The sequence below is a fragment of the Protopterus annectens genome, chromosome 12.part0, assembly GCF_019279795.1.
Source record: "Protopterus annectens isolate FY-2018-M chromosome 12.part0, PAN1.0, whole genome shotgun sequence".
Lineage (NCBI taxonomy): Eukaryota > Metazoa > Chordata > Ceratodontiformes > Protopteridae > Protopterus > Protopterus annectens.
The window spans coordinates 13,521,232-13,546,254 of NC_056746.1; the positions used below are offsets into that span (position 1 = coordinate 13,521,232).

At 44.4% G+C, this 25,023-nt stretch overlaps 1 protein-coding gene across 1 annotated transcript in view; it reads right to left on the minus strand.

Moving 5' to 3' along the window:
* Positions 1 to 25,023, minus strand: part of UBN1 (ubinuclein 1) — a 772,140-nt gene that overhangs the window by 531,188 nt on the left and 215,929 nt on the right. The window contains exon 4 of the mRNA XM_044090531.1: positions 16,126 to 16,196. Coding sequence (XP_043946466.1) covers positions 16,126 to 16,196 — 71 coding nt within the window. The remainder of the gene's footprint in view (positions 1 to 16,125; positions 16,197 to 25,023) is intronic.

A 25,023-nucleotide genomic window follows, 5' to 3' on the forward strand; every position in this document is an offset into this window, starting at 1 on the left:
GGGTGGCAGGGGGTAGAGTGAATGACAGTCCCTTGTTTTGGTGACATGTCTCTGCCCACCAAAGAAACTCCTGTTGTAGGCAGGGAATGAGAGGAATCATTGTTTCCAGGCTGTGACAATGCTGACACCATAAACTTTAGGTACCATTGAAGTTTCCTCATATGCAGTCTCGCATATGGAATTAGTCAAATGCAGGATGCCATGAACCCCAAAGCCTGTAGAATTTGTCTTGCAGATAACTGGGTTTTTGTTGCCATTTGTTTGAAGTATGTTATCAGTTGTCTTTGTCTGGCATGAGGCAAGCCATCTGGGCAGTTGTATTCAAGCTTGCACCCAGGAATGTAATTATTTGAGAGGGTACCAGTTGCGATTTCTTTTCATTTATGGTGTACCCTAGGCATGCTAGAAGCCTTTTTACAAATGCCAGATGTTCATAAGTAGGTACTAGGCTATCGGCCCTGGGGCCTATACAAGCCCAACCAAAAAGGTACCCTGGCTTTTGCCACCCAAGAAAATTATTTTCCTGTGCCACTGTCTAGCAGAGCCACAGAGGTGATCCCCAGGGTGAATTTCCTATTTCCCATCCAATCAAGATTTTTCTTGAGTGCAAATGAGCTTTGTTTGATATAGACAGGTAGTTTATTCATAGGTAGTTACTAGGCTATTGGCCCTAGGGCCTACATAAGCCTAGCCAAAACATGTACCCTGGCTTTCAGCACCAAAGAAAATTATTTTCCTGTGCCCATGTTAAGCAGAGCCACAAGTGATCCCTGGGGTGAATTTCCCATCCAATCATCAAGATTTTTCTTGAAGAGCGCTACTGAGGAGCTCTGTTTGACATAGATAGGTAGTTTGTTCCAGAGTATGGGAAGTTTCTGGGACAGGAATCTATCCCTCCAGTATGTTCTGTTTATTGTGGTGACAAGGTTTAGGTCCCTGAGTGTGTAGCTTGCAGGGATTGGGATTTCTTTAAGTGGAGCATGTCCAACAGCTCTAGGATTGACATAGCTTTGTATGTTAGGCAGAGATCGCCCCTCAGTAGGCGATATGCGACGGAGTAAAGCTGTAGTTTTTTGAGACTGTCTGCGTAGGGCATCTGTTTGAGGCCAGTAATCCTTTTTTTGAGGTATTTCTGTGGTCTTTCCAGTTGTTGTAGATGTCTTGTGAGGTACATACCAAAAGGGGCATTGTACTCTATAATGGGTCTAATGAGTGATGAGTAGAGGGGAACAATGACCTCTTTTTCTGGATGAGAATCCTTTTGTGATGTGATGAGCCACGTAAAAGGATTTCCTGACCACTGTGGTGATGTGATTATCAAAGGAGACACTGCTGTCCACCTGTGTCCCAAGGTCTCATCACATTTTTGGTATTAGACTACCAGCTATGTTGTAGTTCATGGGTACAGAGTTTTTACCAAAGGGGATGACAATTTACTTTTTGGCATTGAGCTTGAGGCCATGGCTTTGACACCAGACATCTGTCTGTCTCAGTGAGGCCCTTTTGTAGGATATCCACATCATTAGGAGTTTCGATTAAGGCTCCTAGTTTGCAGTCATCTGCGAACTTCATTAGCCAAAGACCTTCTGTGTTAGCCTGTACTTCAGAGAAGTGGATTCCAAACAGGAGAGGACCCAGGATAGAACCCTGTGGTACTCCACTTGTCACTGGTCTGTAGTTGGATTTGGAGTTTGCTACTTTCACTGTGTGGGTTCTGTCAGTGAGGCAGTTGGCAACTCATCTTGTTACATAGGGATTTATACCTAGTTTAGTAAGTTTATCTATAATTCCGGAGTGGGAGATTATGTTGAAAGCCTTGGCAAGATCTAGATAGGCTGTGTGAACCACCTTACCCTTGTCTACGGCTTTGATGACTGCTTCAAAGAAGTCCATCAGGTTTAAGAGACATGATCTGCCTTTTACAAACCCAAACTGGGTGGGGTCCAGAGTTTGGAGATTACCAATGTCTTTGTTTATAAGTTCCATGATGATACGTTCCATGGCCTTGCAGACCAGGCTCATCAGGCTAATGGGGCGCTAGTTCCCGGGGTCCGTGGTGGCTCCCCCTTGTGGAGAGGGATAACTGTCGCTGTGCCATTCAGCAGGCACAAAAGCCTGAGGTGAGGCTATGATTGAACATGGTACTTATGTGGGGTGCCAGTTTGTTCTGTAGTTCGTGTAGAACACAGCCTGGGATGTTGTTTGGTCCCATGGATGCTGTGTTCTTGGCTTTGGAGAGTGCGGTTTTTACCTGTGCAGCCGTGATTACAGGAACTTTGCATTCTTCCGGTATAGAGATGGGCTCTTTGGGGGGGGGGGGGTAAAGTTAGCACTGAACCTATCTGCCAGGTTGTTGGCAATATCAGTTGGGTCTGTATATTTAGTGCCATTGTGCTGTAACTCAGAGCAGATCTGAGTATTGCCACTGAAATTCTTGACATAGCTATAGAATGCTTTGTGGTTGTCTTTAGAATCAGTGGCAATTTTCTTTTCATAACTAGCTTTGGAGGATTTTACCAGGGATCACTGCTTCTTACTGAGGCTGACCAGGGAGTTCCTCCACTCATGGGATTTTCCTCTCTTTTGCAACAGTTTCTTCCTTCTGTTGTACAGTTTGTTTATGGCAGGGGACCACCAGATTGGCTTTCTTTTTTGGAGGATAGCATCTTGGTTCTGTTTGGGATAGCACGATCCATGCACACTTTCTAAGTGCTTACAAAGTGTAATTGTGTAGGATTCAGTAGTCGTAACTGTATTGTCCATCTGTATGGGTGTCATGAAGTTCACCACTTCTGTCTTAAAAAGCATGAAGTTGGCTTTGGAGAAATTTTTTTACCATGGTTTCCTTAATGGGGGGTGGGGGCAGGATGTGGATATCTAGGGTAATTAGCTTATGGTCGGATCAGACCAATGAGGCGTTGACTTCAGGTATGGAACACCGGTCACTCATGTTGGTAAGGACTAGATCTAGGATATTGTTGCGCCTGGTGGGGGTGTGGATAAGTTGATCCAGGGCATTGGCGTTTATGAATTCCAGAAAGCGTTGAGCAAAGGAGTTGGTACATGAGCAGTTTTCCCAGTTAATGGTGGGGTAGTTGAAATTGCCCATTATTACGGTGTTTGGTTGAACCCTAATATTTTCCAGTACATCAAGAAAAGAGAAATGGGAATCCTGGGGCATGGTGGGTGATCTGTAGCAAGCTACAATTTGGATTGCAGTTTTGCCCAGAGTTAGTTGCACTTGGATAACCTCGGCTGCATTATGCTGAGCAACTAGCATGGAGGTGTGAATATCCTTAATGAATATGGACACACCTCCACCTTTGGTGCTCTGGTCCAGGTTACATGGCCGAAAAGTGTGGCATGAGTTATAGCCTGGTAGTGCAGGGGTGCTCTCTGGAGCCTTGAACCAGGTCTCAGTCACTGCACAGATATCGATTTTCTCCATTTTAAGGAGTGCCTCGAGTGAGTGCATTTTGAGATTTAGACTTCTAACATAGAGCACCATCACCCTCAGTTTTTGCTTGCCTGTTCCCGTGGTGAATTTGTCATTTGAACCTTGCCTAAAAAAGGCACAATAGGGGTGGCAAGAACCTTAACCAGTATCCGGAATCCCAGGGGTGACAGGTGCAGGCCATCTCTGGCAAAGCATTGTGGTCTGTCGACCATGTCATCCCAGGCAGACAGATACTGGATCCCTTTAGAATGGCACCAGAAGCTTAGCCAATTGTTGAAGTCAATCATTTTGTCCTTGTACTGCGGCATCATTCTGGGTGATGGCAGAATTCTACTCAGGGCTAGGGTCACACCTGCCTGGGCAACAAGATCGGAGAGCTCTTCCATTTCTCTTTTCATATAGTCCGGGGAAGTACGTCTCAGGTCGTTCACATCAACACGGACAATGACAGTCATATTTGTATTTGTTGTGGAGTGACTTGAGTGCGTGGGTTATGCGGCGGATCCTGGCACCAGACAGTAACCTTCTCCTTGTTTAGCCTGGCGAGTGGGACATCAGTGTGCCTGACTATAGAGTCACCTATGACTAGTGTGTTGGGTACGTTGTTTTGCCTTATTAGCTGTGGTTGAGTGGCACACTGAATCTGCGGCTGTGTGTCATTTGGGTTGTGTTGGGGGGTGGAGGTTGCTTGCATTTCTGCTTTGGAGGTCTCTGTTGCTTGAGCAGATTATTATTGAGAGTCTCCGCGAATGTTTTTGTGTTTCTATGTGTGGATTTTGGTGGGGTAGATTTAGTGAGACTATGTGATGAGTTTGGTGCAAGTGTTTACCTTCTCCTCTTGACTGTCAAAGTTCAGTCTTGATTGGAGAGAGCTTTACCTCCGGTTTGGCTAGATAAGTGCATCTTTCACAGGTTGCAGTGTTGGGTGGTAGGAGGAGAGGGTTGTCTGTGTACATGAGGCAATGTTGAAAAAGAGAGTGTCCTTGTCCTCTGCTTGAATGAGACAATCGTCCAGATAAGGATACATTTGTATGCTTCTTTGTCTGCAGAATGCAATTACTGGTGCCAGGCACTTTGTAAAGACCCTAAGCGCAGTAGATAAGCCAAAGGGCAGTGCAGAGAATTGTTATTGCAAAAAAACAGCTTTGAAGCGGAGGTATCTTCTGCATGATTCCCTTATTGGGATATGCAGGTATGCCTCAAGTCTAGAATTACTAACCAAGCATTCTTGCCTAGCATAGGCAGTAGCTGTTGTAAAGTCAGCATTCTGAATTTTGGAATGTCCAGAAATGTGTTCAGAATCGATAAGTCCAGAACTGGACGTCAAGAATAGTCTTTTCTGGGTACCAGGAAAAGTCTTGAATAAAAACCTTGTCCTTTTTCCTTTCCTGGTACCGGTTAAACAGCCCCCATATCCATGAGGGACATTACTTGTTTCTGGGCCTCTGCCCACTGGTTTTGTGGCAGATCCGGCCATCCGTTTGGAATTGGCAAAGTATGGAAATTAAATCTGTACCCCTGGGATACTATGTTTAATACCCACTACTTGTCCTGGGTAATTAACTGCCAATTTTGAGCATGAAGTGCTAGTTTTCCTCCCCAAGGGGGCTGCCAAAAGATAAGTGCTTGGAGATGGCAGAGGAAAGTCATTGAGACTGCTTACTGTATGGTTGTGCTCTGTTTCCTCCAGATTTGGAGGTGGAGGCACCCCACTGCTTCGACCTGTAAGAACCCTGTGATTGATATCTGGAGCCTTTTGAGCACCTGAGTTTGCCCTGAGTGGCTAGGTTGGACACAGGAAAAAACAATTTTTAGTAGGCCAGTGCCTACTGAACGTGGGTGGCTGCACTTGCAAGAAATCTTTTATAGTTTGCATAGATTTAGCTTCGTCTTCCATTTTCTTCAAAACCTCTGCAGCATGATACGGGGCATCAAACAATTCAGCTTTAACATGATCGGGCAGATTTTGCTCCTTGAGCCAGGCATGCCTTCTCATCACCGATCCAGTAACGGCTGCCCTACAAGAGGCCTCCAAGGAATCAAAACCACATTGCAAAGTATGCTTTCCAACCTGTTCTGCTGAATGCAATAAATGCTGTAACTCTATTTTCCACACAGTTAGAAATAAACATAATTTTCTATTTCAGTAAGCCCATAACATGCTGTTGATATTTAAGCACATGAAACTGGCAGTTTAAAGCCCTGATTGCCAACCAAGGTTGCAGACGTATAAACCTTCTTACCCCATCTAGCCAGCGCCCTGGAATCTCTACCAGAAGGGGTAGGATTTTTGGCTGTAGAAGCTTTTAACACCTTTGGGACCCTGAGAAATAGTCTCAGGATCAGCAGCAGGATTTTTGAAAAGAAATTTGTGGGAGTCAGGAACTCTGTAATATCCGTCTGGCTTACTAGAAGGAAGCAGGGAATCAGAAGCCATGCTTGATTCTGAAAACACATCAACAATGTCTAATACAGGAGATATTGCCAAAGGCCTATGCTGAGGAAGAAGGAAATTCCTAAGCCTCTTTTTTGATTCAGAGAAGTCCCGACTCTCCCAGTGAAAATGTTCCCTTAAAGTATGCAAAGTCTCTCCAAAAGAGTAATCCTCAGGAGGAGATGCAGATGGGATGGATTCCTCTGCATCAGAATCCTCATAGGGTGGAATAGAAAATTCCTGATCAGAAGAGGAATCAGAAGAAATGGAAACATGATCTGAAGATTCATAATCAGTGCCTTGCCTAGGCCTCTTAGCAGGGGGGGAGGGTTGGGAACCCCTGATCAGGGTAATTAAATCTTCAGCCATTTTGATCATCTTTTTTTTAGGCATAGGGCCCTGAGCACGTGGCTCATGCATCAGTTTTTTAGACATAGAAGCTGTTTTTGACCTTGTTTTTGTTGCTGGCGTCGGTTTAATATAAAAATGTTGAGGCCTGAAAACACCCTCAGAAGCCGGTGCCTGCTCAGCAGCTCCGGACCCATCCAAGGGAGAGACATCCGCGGGTTCAATACTCTGAGAACCTCGCGGCATACTGGACTTTGAATGGGTCTTGGTAGAGACCTGCGACTCAAACGTAGTGGGCATCAGGGGCTGCGAAAGCACCTCAATGAGTACCGGCGACGGGCTTAGGAGAAGCTTAGTCGGTTTTGGACCTTGATGGTCTGTCTCGGTCTTTTTCCTTGCGTTTTTTGTGAACTCCGGTAGTCAGATTGCTAACCGACGACATTTCAGGATCGTTAAATCTTGAACCAAATATTTAGAAGCAAAAATACACCGACGCTTAATAGTGTGTTGGATAAATCTAGCACAAAACCGACAGCAAGGCACATTGTGATCAGGGCCTAGGCAAGGAATACAGTACAAATGAAAATCCTTATGAGGTATTTGGTTCCAGCAAGTAATGCAATTAACTTTTAATGACATCAGTAAGGAGCAAGAAAATGTTTCCCCAACGGGGTACTTGGCTTTAGTTAAACACTTCGGTTCTGAAACTCGAATACGAAAATTTCAGGAGTCGGCCAACCGGCACTTGCGAACTGCTTCTGCTTCAGGCACCGCACGGCAAGAAAGACTGAATAAAATGGCGTCGGCAGCATGTTTTATGCCCCTGACAACCTGACGTCATGGAAGAGGAGACAGCAACTGACGCAGGACCCAAGACTTTCTTATTCAGGCCGACTGAGGGTAACCTGCCAGCAGATTACCCAAATGTAATGGCTGCAACAGTGAAACACAAAGATCATCAAGAGGAGGGCTCACAACTTTTACAGTTAGGCTGACTGTTGACCTTTCCATGGCAGAAGTCACAGATGCAAGACTGCAACAGTGACTTATGATGAACATCCAGTGCTACCTGGGTCAGAAGGGGGCCAACAGCATCATCATCTTGGACCTTTCCACTCTCTCTTGCAATATCACTGGTAGCAAAGGAGTTGGAAGGCACACACAAGACCCCACCCCCTCTCCCCAGGAAAAGAAAGCAACCACTGTGTGTGCATGTTTCTACACAAATCTTTGGGAAGAAGTACACAACTCCATTTCCTGCCCCCACCCCCCCAACCCACATTTTTGGGAGCCTTTTGATTGTGGCATTGGGTTGGAATTCACTTATATCTCGTCAGCATTCTGCTAAGGTATCTACTGTGCAGCTGCACTCAGAGAATACAGTATGCCTTGAGTCAACAGTGATATTAAGGCCAGCTCACAAGTTTGCTTGACTAGTCTGTTGTGGGGAGGGGGTACAAGTGGACACCTCTCCTGCCTGCTTATATAACAAAAGTGGCGGTGTCCATGGTTTTCAAACTGGGTTGGAGGCTTTGAGCACCATTTACAACCAACTCTTGCTTGACATGGATATTCTTCTCCTGAGGATTCATTCACACAAACTTAAAAATGCTGGTGACCCCCCCCCCCCCGAAGCCTTGCGTAATACAGCTATCATTAGATTCTGATGGGAGAGAAGCATAGAAAAAGCATTCCCACATTGGCCTTGAATCAGAGAACCCCACTAGGAAAATTCCTTCTAACTGTATGGCATTACTGACAGCTCCTTCTCTGGGACAAATGTGAATTGTGTTCCATCTGGGTCTTGGATACCAATATATTGGTTGCATATGGAGTTTTGCTAAGACCAACATGAATATAAGGGATGTTATAACCTTATGGGCCCGAATAACTCTCTTGGTGCAATGTTCCTCCCCAGAGACTAGTGCAAGAAATTCTTTGGGAAGTCACTTCTGATAATGTCTTGGCTAACTGTTTCTAGTATGAAGCTCCAAGAGACCTTGATGTGATGGGTACAAAAACTAGGCATGGGGAGGTTTACAGATCACCCCTAGTTGAGGATCTAGCTGAAGGCTAGATAAAGCTTTCTCTGCATTTCTTCCCTGGTTTGATCCTACAGCAGGCAGTTATCTAGGTATATAGATATGGCCTTAGAAATGGTACTATTGGGACAGTGCATTCCATGAACACCCTGAGTGTACTGGACAGCACAAAGAGCAAGGGCATAAACTGAAAGCACAAGTCCCTTGCTTTGTAGGTGAGGATTTTTTTGTGTTCTCAACAAAGAGCATGCAGACAGATGTCTAATGTCCTGTGAGGCCATGAATGCACCAGATGTCAATAAGGGTTACAGAGACTACTTAAGTGAGCATTTTTAACTTCTGGACACTTAACAGATTCAACGCCAAGAGTCCAGGAAGAGGCCTCAGAAGCCAGTCTTTTTAAGGGACCATGAGGAGTCTAAACCAGAGCTCCTTCCCTTCGTCCTCCAGGTTAATGTTTCCTGCAGCTCCATGAGAAAGGTGGTGGTGGTGAAGGAGTATCAAGGCCAGTTCCAGCTAACTTGTTGGGATCAAAGAAAAGAAACGTCTTTAATTCTACTCTAACTGGATGTGACTTCAGAACCATTTATCTAAAACAACCTTGTAATATTCCTGGTAAAACCATAATTGCTGAAGAGACTCCAAAGAACTAAAGATGGAAGGCCTTTTGACTTGTTCTTTTTCTTGTCCTGCCACTTTTGTTTCTCAAAGGCTCTCTTCTGCCTGGCCTTTTAATCACCGGCTGACACCGTGTACATGGGACACTGTTTAGCAAAATATTTTTTTTTGTACTTGGGAACAGGTGGATGACTCTTGTTATGCAGTCTCCATAGTCTTACCCTTTACTTCCATGTTTTTCTCTGAAATCTTCCTGAGTGGACGACCATAAATGAGCCATCTCTCTAGGGGGAATTAAGCAGCTGCCACTTAAATGTCCTATGACAGGTAGAAATCTTAACCAAACACGCTTTCTGATGTATCCTGTATCTTTTGACAGAATTCTCAACCAAACTGCCTTTAAAAGTACCCTGTAGCTGCTCCCTCAAAATGTTGCATAGAGTATTTTTAACCATATTTTATAACATAAAGAGGCAATCCACAGGGCTCGAGTGAAGTCTGGTATCCCAGTGACCCAGAGGGTGACAGGATGAACAAGAAAGAGTACAAAGGATTAGTCCAAATAAAATCACTTTAAGCTAGCAGATCTAGGAGTCACTTTCTCTCTCTCTCTCTGATACCTTCCCTGTGGGAGGAACAGACATGCCTTGTTGAAGTTTCAAATAGTTTATTTAGTGAAGTAGGTAAGCTGGACGAGTGCTTTTCTAATCAAACACACTTCCATCTACCTACTTCACTGAATAAACTATTTGAAACTTCGGTAATCTCCAAGTGAAGTACCTCGCAGGATGCGCAGTAGCAAAGCCCGCCCCAAACACGCCTCCTAGCCAAGCGCGCATTAATATTGAAGAACCCGTTGAATACTGTCTGCATATATTCCGAAATGCCTATCTGCATATATTCCGAAATGCCATGTAACCATGTAAAAAATATAATAGGGCAATTCTGTTTAAACAAATTGGATTGTAAAGAAATGCTCGCAGTACATCATAGTGGCAATTTCTTAAACACAGCAGAAGTCCAAATCAACCCTAATTAACCCGTTGAACAGTTGAAAAAAAATGCAAGTACAAGTGTATTGAAAGGAAAAGCAAGTATAATCTACACACACATACACATTTGATTGTAAATAAACGCACACAGTACAGCATAACAGCAATTTCTTTTCACTTTATTCTTGATAAACACAGCAGAAGTAAAAAGGGTAATCTCCAAGTGAAGTACCTCGCAGGATGCGCAGTAGCACTAATTTACTTTTGCAATGTGCTGAAGAGTGTTTTGGTACAACTTCATACAGTCATCAGCTGTCTAATCTCTTACACTTAGCAGATTAGGTATTCTGTTTCAGCAGCTCTGTGGCCAGCTGAGACAGTGCAGGGGGAAGGGGAATACCTCTAACTGGTATTTTTGCAAGTGAGAAGTTAGGAGACAGTATACCATCTCTCAGCCCACTAGTCATAAGGGAGCCATTATACATAGGGGCTGTACTGGAAAAACATTACTTCTAGCACTTTACCTAAATGTTGTCAGTCAACAGAATTAAAGCCTTATGAAAGTCCACTAGTACTGCTGCTGCTGGTTCTGGGACATTATGGGTATAGTGGTCTGTGCTCCTCTGATCATGTACAAACCCTGCCTATAACTGTGCCTTTCACTGACACGCTACTTTGATGCATTCTCGGGCACCTGCCAATCATGCCAGCAACGCCCACTCCCCGCCCAAAGCTGCTCGGAACTGCCCGCGAGGTACATCTCTTGGAGATTACCGAAACTTCAGCAAAGTGTCTATTTCTCCCACAGGGAGGGTATCGATACAGTGATTTTTATTTGGACTAATCCTTTGTACTCTTTCACATTTTAAAGCAGCTGCTAGCCTTCTGTGCTGTACGGAAAAATCTAGAAAATCAGAATCAGTCTCATTTTGATTTAGTGCTTTGCCTTGTGGAACTGGCAACTGAAAACAGTAAAGACAGGGGTATCAGACAAGGACAGCCCTCCCCCCCCCTCCCCAAAAAAAATATCTAGAAATTTACTCTACACACATTTTCTGGAAGAGTACTGGGGCCTGCTGCTAATTTGGAGCTTCTAGCCATATCAATGGGAACTACAAAGGCATCTAACCACTGGACTGTTACCACAGGGACTGAGAATCTGCCTTGTGGCCAGGAGGCTGTGAATCCACCTCCAAAGATAACATAAGTAAGGTATTGTTGAAAGTTTCAAATACATAAGATACACCAGTGGGCAGCAGGTTCAAGTTCCTTGTTTTTTTTCTCAGACATCTCCCTGGACTCCCATCTCAAGTATTTCCTCACGTGAGATAGAGTGGAACCTCATAAAACATGCTTCTTCAGAGATATTTCTGACAAAGGAGAACAAAGAAGGAGGTGCTCAGCAACTCTTTATCCTCTGAAGATGACTGACTAATGAAGGTTGGGTCCCCTGTTTCTATTAATCTAAGTGCCTGAAGTAAAGGACTGGATGTGGGCCTGTTGTACACTGTCATATAGTAAAAAAGCTCTTCAACTAGCTTCTTGAAGTCTTGCAAAGAAGTCTATGTGCATCACTTTGGCCTGGGCTGCAATATGGTGGACACATGCTGGTTATATGCCAGTTACCAAGTAAAAGGAATGGTATAGAATGAACATTCTGGCCACAAAGGCCTTAGGTTCATAGGTGGGTACTAGGCTAATGGGTCTGAAGCCTTTACAAGCCTAGCCCATAGGACTACCCTGGCATCGTGCCACATGACCTTAGTGCCCAGTGCCTGTTGAGTAAAGCCACTGGAGTGATCCCATCCACTCAAGATTTCGCTTGAAGAGGGCCAGTGAGGTGCTCTGCTTGACATGTATAATCAGTCTATTCCACAGCATGGGCACTCTCTGGGTTATGAACCTGTCCCTCCAGCATGTTCTGTTGATTGTGGTAATGAGGTTGAGGTCTCTGGAGCATGTGGTGTGGAGGGATTGGGATTTCTTTAGATGTAGCATTTCTTAGAGCTGGGTCAGACATGGCTTCGTAAGTCAAGCAGAGATCGCCTCTACGTAGGCGATATGAGACAGAATAGTTGGAGTTTTTTTTTTTGAGTCTGTCCATATAGGGACAAATGTTTAGGGGCTAGGATCCTCTGTGAAATACTTTTGCGGCCTCTCCAGTTGTTGCAGGTGTTTAGTGAGGTACATGCCAAATGGGGCATTGCACTTACTGACTGGCCTAATGAGGGAAGAGTAGAGGGGAGACAATGACCTCTTTCTTCCAGGATACAAAACACTTAGTAATCGGATGTGCCACACAGAAGGACTTTCTGACCACTGTGGCAATGTGGTGTTCACAAGAGAGGTTGCTGTCAGCTTGTGTTCCCAGATCTCTTATAATGCCTTCTGTGTTCAGTGGACTACCATCGATGTGGTACTTCATGGGAACTGGGTTTTTCCCAAAGGGGATGACAACATTTTTTGGCATTGAGCTTAAGGCCAGTCGTTGGTCTTAGTGAGGCCTTTGGGTAGGATGTCAACATCACTTGGGGAGTTAATAATAGCTTCCAACTTGCAATTGTCTGCGAACTTTGTCAGCCAGAGTCCCTTCATGTTGGCCTGGATTTCAGAGAAGTAGATACCAAACAGGAGCGGACCCAGGACCGAACCCTGTAGGACTCCACTTGTGACTGGTCGGCAGTCTGACTTGGAAGTCCGCTACTTTCACACTGTGGGTTCTACCTGCGAGCCAGTTTGCAACCTACCTAGCGATACAGAGGTTGATGCCTAGCTTAGTGAGTTTTTCTATGATTCCTGAGTGGGGAATGGTATCAAAGGCCTTGGTCAGATCAAGGTAAGCTGTATGAGCCACCTTGCCTTCATCCACAGCTCTGGTGACCGACTCAAAGAAGTCGACCAAGTTGAGCAGGCATGATCTACCCTTTACAAAATCAAACTGTGTGGGATCCAGAGTTTGGAGATTCCATATATCCTTGTTTATTAGGTTCATGATGATGCGTTCCACAGCTTTGCATATCAGACTAGTCAGGCTAATGGGGCAATAGTTCCCAGGGTCTGTAGTCGCTCCTCCTTTGTGGAGTGGGATGATTGTAGCAGTGCACCATTTGGTAGGGACAAAGCCTGAGGTGAGGCTGTGATTGAACAGGGCACAAAGGTGAGGTGCCAGTTCACTCTGTAGTTCATGTAGAACACAGCCAGGGATATTGTCAGGTCCCATAGAAGCTGTATTCTTGGCCTTGGACAGTGCTGTTTTAGCCTGTGCAGCAGTAATACTGGGTGCCTGGCAATCTACTGGTATTGTGACTGGTCCTTTAGGGGGAGAGGGAGGGGTAAAGTTGGCACTGAATCTGTCAGCCAGTATATTGGCAACATCTGTTGGCTCAGTATAGGAGGTACCATTGTGCAGTAGCTCAGGGCAAATCTGGGTGTTGCCGTGGAGATTCTTTACATAACTACAGAAGGCCTTGTGGTTGTCTACTATCTGCTGCAATTCTGTTTTCGTAGCTAGCTTCAGAGGATTTGATGAGGAAATCTCAACTTTTTGTTCAGGCTGATAAGGGAGTTTTTCCCGTCTTGGAAGAATAACTACAATGACAGTCTACACCAAGATAAATACCAAACAATAAGGATTAGAAGTGCCAAATTATTTTTAGAAGATGGAGGCATAATCTCGAAGTGGATGCCAGAAGTCATTACAGCAAATCTGACTTCCAAGTCTGCCTAACTTGTACCATGGTATGAGGCTTGGGAGAATGTACTGGAAGCTTTGACAAGTCTGCTTCTAAAGGGATCAGGCAAGAAGGTTAACAAACAAAACAGATGTTCAGCCTGTGGAATGGGAAACCAGTTATACAGCATTCTTGGATCTGTAATGCACAAGAGAACTGGTCTTTTCTTAGCAGCATCTTTGATAATTCTGTCGGTCTCAAATCCTTTCTTTGGCAGTCTTTCTGTGAGGTGTCTGGGAAGCAGAATTTCCCATAAAAGTGGCTGGATAACTCTGAGGCCTGCATAACTGCCTCCAGCTTTATCTGTACCAGTTAGACACAATGAAAGGCTTCCCTTCTCCTGATTTTCAGAGAAAAACTTGCACAACCCAGGTAAGTTACCAAGAGCAGAGAACTTTCCTAAGCAAAAAAGCTACTCAAATGAAAATCCTTATAAAGGATCCGATTTCCACAACAGCAAAAGCTTTACAGACATGCTTGGGAAAGTTTCCCCAAACAATCATTCAGCAAAAGAAAAAAGTTTAGTGGCAGAAAAATATTTCTCCAGTGGGGCACTTGTCTTTCATACAACTCTGTACTTAGGAGCTCTGGGACCAAGCAACTGTGAGCTGCCTCAAACAAATACAGCATATACCTGCTACAAAAAAGAATGAAGGATGGTGTAGCATACCCTCTGCCCCCAACACTCCTTTACCCAGGCCACAAATGTGCATCCGTGCATTGTGAAACAGCCAGCACACGGTCAGATATCTGTAGAGTTCTGATAGTAGCCAGACTTCCATTTAGAGTATTCTCATGTCATTAATACTGCAATAGTGACCCAAAAGTTGTACATTTTATGAGCAAAACAAAGATGTACAAAATAAGCTGACACTTCCATACATACATGTCACCTCACACCTTGGCTGGGCTGCCTTCTGTGCAGAGTCTGCGTATCCTCCCTGTGTTTGCATGGGTATTGTTCCAGGTGCCCAGGCTACCTCCCACATTCTAAAGACGTGCAGCAGGTGGATTGGGGACACTAAACTAGCCACAGACACAAGTGTGGTGTGGAAAAACTTCCGCAGCAGGGCTAGCCACACAGCGGTGTGAACCTTGGCTCTAGGTGATTGTCACTTATGAAGTGACATCCTGACCCCATGTGCACAAATGGGGAAAAAAGTGTTGTGGCTGGATTTTGCACAAACAGCATTCATCTTTCTTCAGTTTTCTTTGACTATTAAAATTTTCACACAAAATCATTTTTTTGCATTTCTTTTCTATAGCCCGAGAGCAATGCATCAATTTTTTCACTGACAAAAACCCAAAACAAGTGTTCTGTTAACAGTCATTTGTTTTGTCAGAAAGTTGAAGCAGTCTGATTACTACTACTTATTGGTTTGATCTGAAAACGTTTTCCCACATTAGAAGAAAAACACCGGTCTTAAAATGCATTCAGACTATAAAACTTGATTCTACTAGGTGTGGGCATGCCTCACCTTTACTTGGGATCATCTTAATACTTTTAATGTCTAACCACCCTACACATCAGACATTGCAAAAGCAATGACAAACTTCAATTTTTCTGGGAGAAAAAAAATATCTGGAATATGGAGCAAGGACATTTAACAGAATTTGACATTTTAAGCCAAAACACTCAGTCATAACTTTTCATTTTTTATACCTGCAAAATTGTCACCTTGCTTTACTTTACGGTCTGAACTTAGAACACTCTGAATTTGCTTAAAAAAATGCATCAGAAATAATAAAAAAAAATACCAAAGATCATAGGATCACAGATTAGTACTAGACTAACTGCCTTTCTGGGCCATTTTAAGCCTAGCCAATTACCCCATGTGAGAATCAAACCCTGTACCTTGTGTTTGTAAGGTAAACACCTTAACCATTATGACAACCTCCCAATAACACTCAAAAATACAGTCTCCAGAATGTTGCTCAAAGGAACAGAATCACTCTTGCTTTTTCTTTTAGTGAACAACCATATGTCTACATTCATAGATCAGCTTTGCATTAAAAAGACAGATACATTTAGGAGTTCTATGCATTCTGCAAAAAACAAAGTGAATTCTACAACAATGAAAACACTCTTTCAAATACAAGAATTCTGCAAGTCATTTCCATCAACCTTTCTGCAAGTCACTTCCATCAAACCAGTCTGGAGAAAAGATATGCACATGTTGCAACTAACATATCTATACTGCATGGACATCTGCATCAACAGCATCTTAACAATACTGCTCAGAGGGAAGAAAAACGGTCTGCTCCGACCATTTTAATATGTTGCAAGAACAACATGCAGTCTTATGACCAGGCATGTGTAAGCAGATCCACACTTGCTTAGACTAGAAAAATGTGTAAACAGTTCCCCTAAAACATCACACCACAGTGTATTCCATAGTGGAAAAAAGTAATAACCATCTATATACACTAAAGACAAACACACAGTTCAAGAAAAAGTTGAAAAAGGCTCTCTATAGCAATGCTGACAGAGATAGGTACTCACTCAAGCAGCATGCTGTTAACATCTTGTGTGAAAAATTTTTGCTTTCCTTCACCTTCAGATGCCTTGGCTGCCTGTCAAAAGAAATAAAAGTTATATTTTTGGCATCTACAAACACCTCTTTGTAAAGTGATAAACCACTCAATGTTCTAGCATGGCAAACAGGTGTAAAACAGGATGATGCAATTTAAAAAGGAGGGGATTCTTACCCAAACAGAACCGTGAAAAGCTAAATTATGCAATAAAGGCACAACGATCCTTTTTACTAGGCAGTGGTGAAACAAAGACACAGTATATAAATAAAAAAGTAAAGAATTGAAAATATAATAGAAAAGCTCAAACAAATTTTAGTCAGAATACTGTTTAAATTGTACCAATGCTATAGTAAATAGTAAAAGCTATGACATGTAGGGGTGACAGATGAGTGTCTCAGAGGACCCTCATGCTCTGGAACAGGGTCCCCCATTCAAGTGAATAAGTGTCCATACCTAACCCCTATTTAAGTGTAACCCTGACCAATGGATGGGAAATCAGAAATTCAACCTGGGTCTGGCCTCCATGTCATGCCCAAATATACAGCCCCACCCATATAACCTCTAGAAACTTACTAACATACCCCTCCCTTCCTAATAAATGCTCATGATACATAGGGACACAACTGGACTGGGTAGCATGGCTAGACTTCAAACTGCCCTGGTGGTCATTAGCTTAATATATACCTATGAACCTAGGACAAAGCTGGAAGGCAATATTAATCTACTTATAAAACCAAGACTGGTGTTAACAGTTTGAGATGGAGGGGGCCAGCCACCAGAAAGACTCACTGAAGCAAACAGATTACATTTTAATGCAAAATCTACAATGTATTTTTCACTTTGGTAAAAGAAGACTGGGGGGGGGGGTTTGGGTAAAATGTATGCATGAAGGAACTCTAGGGAGGATACACAGGGTAAACATCTGGGGAGAAGGATCATAACTCTCTTCCAGATTCAAATATATATGGCAGTATGAAAGGGCAGCCAGAAAGAACAATTTTAGGGTGCAGAGCTAATGCAGCAGATACTACATATCCAATGCTATCCAGCCTCACTAAAGGAAACAGACAAAGCCACAAGTATACTACGGTATCTAGTTCCTGTAGGCAAATAAAAAGAAAGGGGTATTGCTAGAGAACAGCATGACATGAGCTGCCACAATGACGGGTGTACTACAAGAAACAGATTCAGAAATGTATACATCTAGAAAAAGTATGAAAAGAGAAAGTACAGTTTTGTACCTACCATAAATGTAGATGTTCGAGTGCCAATACAGCTGCAGTCATAACAGATGGGGTTTTCCTGCCATCAGGCGGGTCCTTGGTCGGCCGAATTCCAAAGTCTAGGTCCGGCGTCGGTTGTCGTCGCTCCTTCCCTGACGTCAGTGCGACAGGGGTATAAAAGAACCAGCCAACGTCATTTTCTTCAGTTTTTCTTGCCCCAGATGTCAGGTGCCCCCAGAAGGAAGGCAATACATAAATTTATGCAATAATGCAATGCAGTATAATCAAAAAAATAGAAGTTATGTTCTTACCATAACGTTCCATGTTAGTTGTCTTCTCTTTTCTCTTCTCTTGCTGGATGGGTTCGAGCCGACCTCGGCTCTCTCCGCTCACTAAAAAAGCTTCGAGTTGGTTGGTTCCGGCTCCGGCTCTCCCTCCCCTTCCCACAATGCTAGAAATAGAGTTACCTCACTCTAACGTTTGTAAATGAACAGCTTAATATAACAACAATATAAAAAACAGAACAGACCTCTAACAACAGGAAGAAGAAGGGTGACCTAGAAGAAGGAAACAAATATATGAATAAACAATATAAAAAGCATGCTAACAGAAGAGGAGTATAGAAAGAAAGAGACGATCATCACAATCCCTCTCAGGAAGACAACTAACATGGAACGCTATGGTAAGAACATAACTTCTATATGTTAGTCTGTCTATCTTCATTCATTCTGCTGGGGACGGTAGCCCTAGCACCTTGTCCCGGGGTGGCAACTAGAACAGAGACCTGAGACAGTGGAAACCAAAATTAGCTCTCTGCTAGAAGCTAAATCCAAACTTATAATGGAAATAAAAGTAGAGGGAGTAGCCCAAGCAGCCGCTGCACAAATGGTGTCAATAGGCAGTCTTGGAAGGCTAGAGAAGTAGCCAAAGCTCTGGTGGAATGGAATTTAGGTTTATTAGGCAGTTTTTTTTGTCTAATCTCATAAACAAGGTAATCAGAGAGATGTTAACCATGATAAAGATACAACTGAGTGCTTGAAGTTCTGAAATTCTTCTAGCTGATGTGATAGCACCAGAGAGAGTTTTTTCCATCCATGATAATAACTTTACATGAAAAAGGGAAAGAGGGAGGAAAAAGAAAGAAGCAAAGAAAGCATTTGGAGTCCCAGGGAGGAAATTTCTTACAGGAGGTCTGAGAAGAAACTCCTTTCAAAAAGCTTGTTTTCAAAGAGTTTTTGGGACGGGAGGGCAGATTCAAAATAGACATGGAAATTAGAAATAGGCTATTGGAACAACCTGCAGATAGATGGAGATGAAAGCTATGAGATCAAGTTGAAGTTGAAGGGAGGTTCTAGTTGGATGGAAGGGGGAAGTTGGATGGAGATATGAGAGCTATGTCCTTACTTGTAAATCCACTGAGAAATATTTTCCACTTACTCAAAATTATCTCTAAGTGAGTGAAAATCTCTAGGGAAGAGAGAAAATAATGGAGCAGGAGAAGGGAAGGAGAGGAGTCAGAGCGTCAAGTGAGGGAGTGAAGAGAGGATGTTCAGATAGGATCTGGAAGATGATGAAGAAATCAGAATTGGGATTGAAAGGGAACTCAACGAAAGGGGACAGAAAAATCCGATGAAGAAGGGTCAAGGCCAGGATCCAGGAGAAGGAGCAATGAGATCAATGAGGCCTTCTGAGGATAGCTTGAGGTCCTAGCGAAAGAATACAGAGCTGTATTACTTGAGTCCCCGGGGTGGGGTCCTAGGACTGGCTGTCAGGAATCCCTGAAGTACTGCTGGCACTTAAGCTGAGTAGGTAAGGGGTCTGCACTTGCTGTTTTGCAAAGATGCAAGAGCTGCAGTGGGGTGCTGTTTTGGTTGAAGTAAACTACAGAGTCTTTGCTGCCCAACTTTCACTAGATGTGATTTTGCCTGTGCCTGGACTGTCCTGCCCCTGAATGCCCCCCACCCCCGATCAGGGAGGCATCCCGTCAGTAGCAACGGTAGAGAGGAACAAGGAACAGGAACAAAACCCAACAGGGAACAGGGAAGACATCCACCATAGGAGATGCTTTTTGCTTTTTATGAGTGATATGGTGTGAGACATTGGACTTCCTGGTGAGACCATTGAGAAAAGATTCCAAAAGATGGTCGACATGTGGTATCTGGCCAATGTAGGGAGATGGAGGGAGGAGAGGGCTGCTGAACACCTTGAGAACTAACCCTTGGCTAACCTGGCCTTTGGCCTGTTGTTGTTGAGAAGAAGTCTGACCAATCTTTGAATGTCTGATATAGTGTGTGCATTTGTATTGTGTGAGTATTTATTATGCATCTAAATAAATTCTATGTTTTAAATAGCACAAAACAGACTTTTTGGAAACAGACTTTTCGCAATTCTCTTGAGATACCCAAAAGTGTACAGATGGGAAAAGTAAGGGAGTGGCCTGGGAGAGCTGAGAGCTTGAGCTGTGAGTGAGGGAACAACCGAAATGATATGCGCCTCAGGTGAGGCTTTTGTCTATTCAGAAGGTGAGACCAAACCGCCATTTGAGGGCAACCCCAAGGGCCTGGACAGGGGAATCTTCTGGGCCTGAATTCAATTTGATGCGTGAGAATGGCTGGAGGAATTTGGATTAGAAGCATGTCTGTGCACGCTGGCCCTGAAGCGTTATATTTTACATCCCAGTTCCTTTTCCCAACAGGGGAAGAATGGATTGCAGCGCTTGATTCAAAATTCTTTGATTCTGAATCTGATCTGTTCAAGATACTGAGTTCCAAAATGATAGATTCGTCCCCCTGTTTTCTTTGAACCTGGCTTTGGCTCTCTGAGATTCTTGGAATAGTGGCTGAGCTGCTAGGTGCTTTTGCACAGGCTTTGGTAAGCATTTTGATTTTCCCTTGACGCGGAAAAGAAAAGAAGGAATATTTTTTTGGAAGCGTTTTGGAATATCCCTTTGAAACGTTGACTTTTGTCCAGTAGTTGCAAGCAAATACACCATAAAAGAATACCCCAATCAGGTTGTATGTGGAGGTGTTAGCCATAAGGCCTGTTCCAGAGGGGAAGGAGGGAGGGAAACTTGGACTGCAGCTGTATTAGCACTCGAACATCTACATTTATGGTAGGTACAAAACTGTACTATGTTCATCGTGCATACAGCTGCAGTCATAACACATGGGTAGAATCCCAAAGCTAAAATAAGGGTGGTAGGCACTAGGTGGAACTAGGAGGAGCCAGGATGCCCTGCAAAACTGCAGTGGCAAAACCTGCTCTGGATTTGGAGTATAAAGGCAGGTGATATTGCTTGGAGAAAGTATGCACAGAACTCCAAGTGGCAGCTTCCAAAATATCTCTGGTAGGAATCCCCCTGAAGAAAGCTGCAGAGGTAGCTGTGGCCCTAGTGGAGTGAGACCTTATGCCTGCAGGTACAGTTTTACCATGAAGAGTAACAAAAGCGTATGCAGTGGGCTATCCATTTTGAGATTGTCTGTTTGGAAATAGGCTTGCCTTGAGCCCCTGTAGCATAGGACACAAAGAGCTGCTCTGATTTTCTGAAAGGCTTTGTTCTGTCCGAATAATAACATAGTTGCCTGTGAATATCCAAAGAATGTAGTAGCCTCTCCCCTTTGTTTTGAGGATTGGGGTAAAAGGTAGGTAAGTGGATAGCCTGAATCAAGGCTACCCTGGATACTACCTTTGGCATAAAGGAAGGGTTGGTTCATAAGGAAACTCTGTCCTGATGGAAAATGATGAAAGGTTGCACAGCCATGAGGGCTTGAAGTTCAGAAACCCTGCGAGCTGAGGTGATAGCCAGCAGGAAGGCTGTTTTCCAGGACAAATATTTGGCTCGAAAGGAGGCAAAGTCAGTTTCTCTAGAATGAAATTGAGATCCCAAGCAGGCACTGGTTGTTTCCTTGGAGGTTTAATATTCTTAGCCCCTTTGAGGAACTGCCTTAAGAGGGGGTGAGAGAATAAAGGAGGATCAGTGTTGTAATTCTGCAGAAATGGCTGAGGCATGGATTTTGATGGAAGAGAATGAAAGTTCACTGCTTAGCATCTCAGCTAGGTACTGTAATATTTGAGGTAAATTCAGTATTCCAGGGTTCTGGCCCTTTTTCTCAATCCAAGCACAAAACCATTTCCATTTGGTGGAGTAGGCTTTTCTAGTAGGTGGTCTTCTGGCCTCCAAAATGACATCCTGTACCTCCTTGGAGAGTAGGGTATGTTGTGATTTTAAGGAATTTTCCATGCGGCTAGATTGAGTGTTTTCAGCGGACTGTGAAGAGTTTTGAAGTTGTGCTGAGTCAGTAGAAGAGGCATTAGAGGCAGGATCCATGGTGGGGAATGTGTCAGGCTCCTCAGGAATGGGTACCAGTGTTGCCTTGGCCAGTCAGGAGCGATGAGAATCATCTATGGTCTGTCTGCTCTGGTTTTTAATAGAACTTTGGGCAGCAGAGGAAGAGGTGGAAAGGCATAAACTGTCACTGCTGTCCAACTGAAAGTCCACTTTCCAGGCCTGTGGATGAAAAGTCCTTGAGCAGAATTTTGCCAATTGGTGATTTCTGTGGGAGGCAAAGAGATGTCTGGCCTTCCCCATGCTTGAATTATCTTTGAAAAAACTTGAGGATGCAACTTCCATTCGTGTGGATCTGTCATATTTCTGCTTAGGCTGTCTGCCAGCATGTTTTCCTTGCCTGGCAGGAAATGTGCTTGAAGCTCGATTTGCAATTCTAGAGCCATGTTCCAAAGAGACATGGCTAGCCTGCCTAGGGGGTATGAATGGGTTCCTCCCTGTTTGTTTATGTACCACATTACTGTGGTGTTGTCTGCCCTTATTAATAGCTGGCCTGGATGCAGCAGGTCTTTGAAAGCTATAATAGCATTTATTACTGCTAGCATTTCCTTTTGAGTGATGTGTAGGTGCTTTTCCTTTTGTGACCATCTGCCCTGAATGCACTGATTTGTCATGTGCGCCCCCAGGCGTAATCAGAGGCATCTGTTGTGATGATTTGACTTGCTTGAGGCTTGCAGAATGGGAGACCTGCGTTTCTTTGGCATGCTTGAGCCCACCACAGAAATTCCTTTTGAAGACATGGAATTAGTGGTATTATTGTTTCCAAGCTGTGGCTGTGCTGAGACCATAGGTTTTTCAGGTACCACTGAAGTTTCCTCATATGCAGCTTTTCACATGGGATTAGTAGGATGCAAGATGCCATGAATCCCAGAGCCTGTAGGATTTTCCTTGCAGTCAGCCTGGTGAAAGTTGCCATTTTTCTGAAGTATTGAGTTAGTTGCCCTTGTTTCTCTGGCGTGAGGTAGGCCATCTGGGTGTTTGTATCCAAGTTGGCACCCAGGAAAATTAGAAGTTATGTACTTACCATAACGTTCCATCTGAGTAGGTGGATTCATTTGTCTGCAACCTGTGGGTATGGATCCGATATCGGATCCAAACCGGCATGGTTTATCCAGCTATGGATCCAAGCTCCTAGCTCCTCCCCTCACCCATAATGCCCTGCTCTACCTACATGACCTCAGATCGAATTTGCCCTGCACCAACTACCCTAACCAAAGGGTAACACACCCTATGCAGGAAACTGACAAGGCCAGGGGGGATAGGAGGGCGGGATGGTTGCAGACAAATTAATCCACCTACTCAGATGGAATGTTATTGTAAGTACATAACTTCTAAATCTGAAGTAGGAGAATTCATTTGTCAGCAACCTGTGGGACAGAGTCCCCAAGCTACCTGAATCTTGGGTGGCCATCATGGAAGGATATTCCGGAGCACCGCGGAGCCAAAGGATGCTCTACCTCTAGAAGTGACGTCCAGCTTGTAATGAGTAATAAAGGTATGAGGTGAAGCCCAAGTGGCTGCTGAACAAATGTCATCCAGAGGAATCCTAGACTTAAAGGCCGCTGAAGTAGAGACAGACCGGGTCGAATGAGCATGGACTCCCTCCGGTGAAGGCCTCCCAGAGGCTTGGTACACCAACAGAATACACTGAGAAATCCAGCGTGACAAAGAAACTTTGGAAATTGGTTTACCCAGATTGAATTTGGCAAAAAAAAAAAATGAACAACTGGTCTGATTGCCTATGACCAGCTGTCCTAAGAAGGTAAAAACGAAGCTGCCTGTAAACATCCAAGGAATGCAGCTTGTATTCGCCTTTGTTTTGATACTTAGGGAAGAAAACAGGGAGGTTGATGGATTGATTAATGTTAGCTTCCGAAGCTACTTTAGGAAGAAAGGAGGGACTGATCCTGAGGTACACCCGGTCCGGATGAAAAATCAAATAAGGCGGTTTCATGGACAGGGCCTGAAGCTCTGAAACTCTTAGCCGAAGTAATGGCTACCAAAAAAGCAGTCTTAAAGGACAAGTATTTAAGATCGACTGTGGCCGCAGGTTCGAAGGGGGGAGCGGTCAAGGCCTGAAGTACCAAGGAAAGATCCCACGGGTGAACCGTTTCTTTGACAGGGGGTCTGAGCAAAAAGATGCCTTTTAGGAAGGTTTTGCATAACTTAGCCGACATAAGAGACCCTGAATCGTGTCCAACATGGTAATGAGATATGGCCGCCAGCTGAACTTTGACCGTGGAACTACTAGCGCCATCATTAAAGAGAGTAGTAAGGAAATCTAGAACCAAAGGAAGGGGAACCGTTAAAGGATCTAGGCCTTGCCACTCCGCCCAAATGGAGAAATGCTTCCATTTACTGCGGTAAATTTTTCTGGTAGAGGGCTTGTGGGCCACTACCAGAATGGCCTTAACTGGGGACGAGATACCGGGAGTCCTGATTAGGAGTGGAACTGGAGCAGCCAAGCAGTCAACTTCAGGTTGTCCAGGTTCGGAGTCGGCAGGTTCGACGGGTGTGATATCAGATCCGAAATGGGATCTAGAATCCAAGGTGGATTCACTAGGTAAGGGAACCAGATCTGTCGAGGCCAGAACGGGGCAATGAGGATCATTCTGCATCCCAACCAAGAGGCTTTCTGAAGTACTTGAAGCATCAGAGGTAGAGGGGGGTATGCGTAAAGAAGACCGGGAGGCCAAGAATGCACCAGAATGTCTCCCGGAGAATCCCCTGGAGGGGGGATTAGAGTGAAAAAACTGTCGCACTTGGCGTTTAAAGGAGAAGCAAAGAGATCGCAACAGGGAGTCCCCCACTGTGCGAAAATACGTTTCGCTACTTGAGAATTGAGAGACCACTCGTACAGGGAGAGAATGGTGCGACTGAGCTTGTCCGCTAGGATGTTGGTCCGACCCGGAATATGCATTGCTATGAGAAAGCGGTTGGTGGAGATCGCCCATTCCCACACTCTCATGGCTTCTCGACATAAAGGGTAAGACCTGGTTCCCCCGTTTGTTGATGTACCAGACCACCGACATGTTGTCTGATTGAATCGCAATTGTTCCCAGGGGAAGGAGGGCCTGAAGTGCTTGCAACGCCAAGAGCACCGCCCTCATTTCCAGAACATTTATATGCAGGGAGGTCTCTGAATCGCTCCACGTGCCTTGGACCATCCGGCCCGCAAAATGCCCCCCCCCCCCACCCGAGGCGGGAAGCGTCCGTGGTCACCGTGGCGAGAGGGGGAGATTCACAAAAGGGGCGGCCCCTCTGGAGGTCCGGAGAATGGAGCCACCACAAGAGAGAC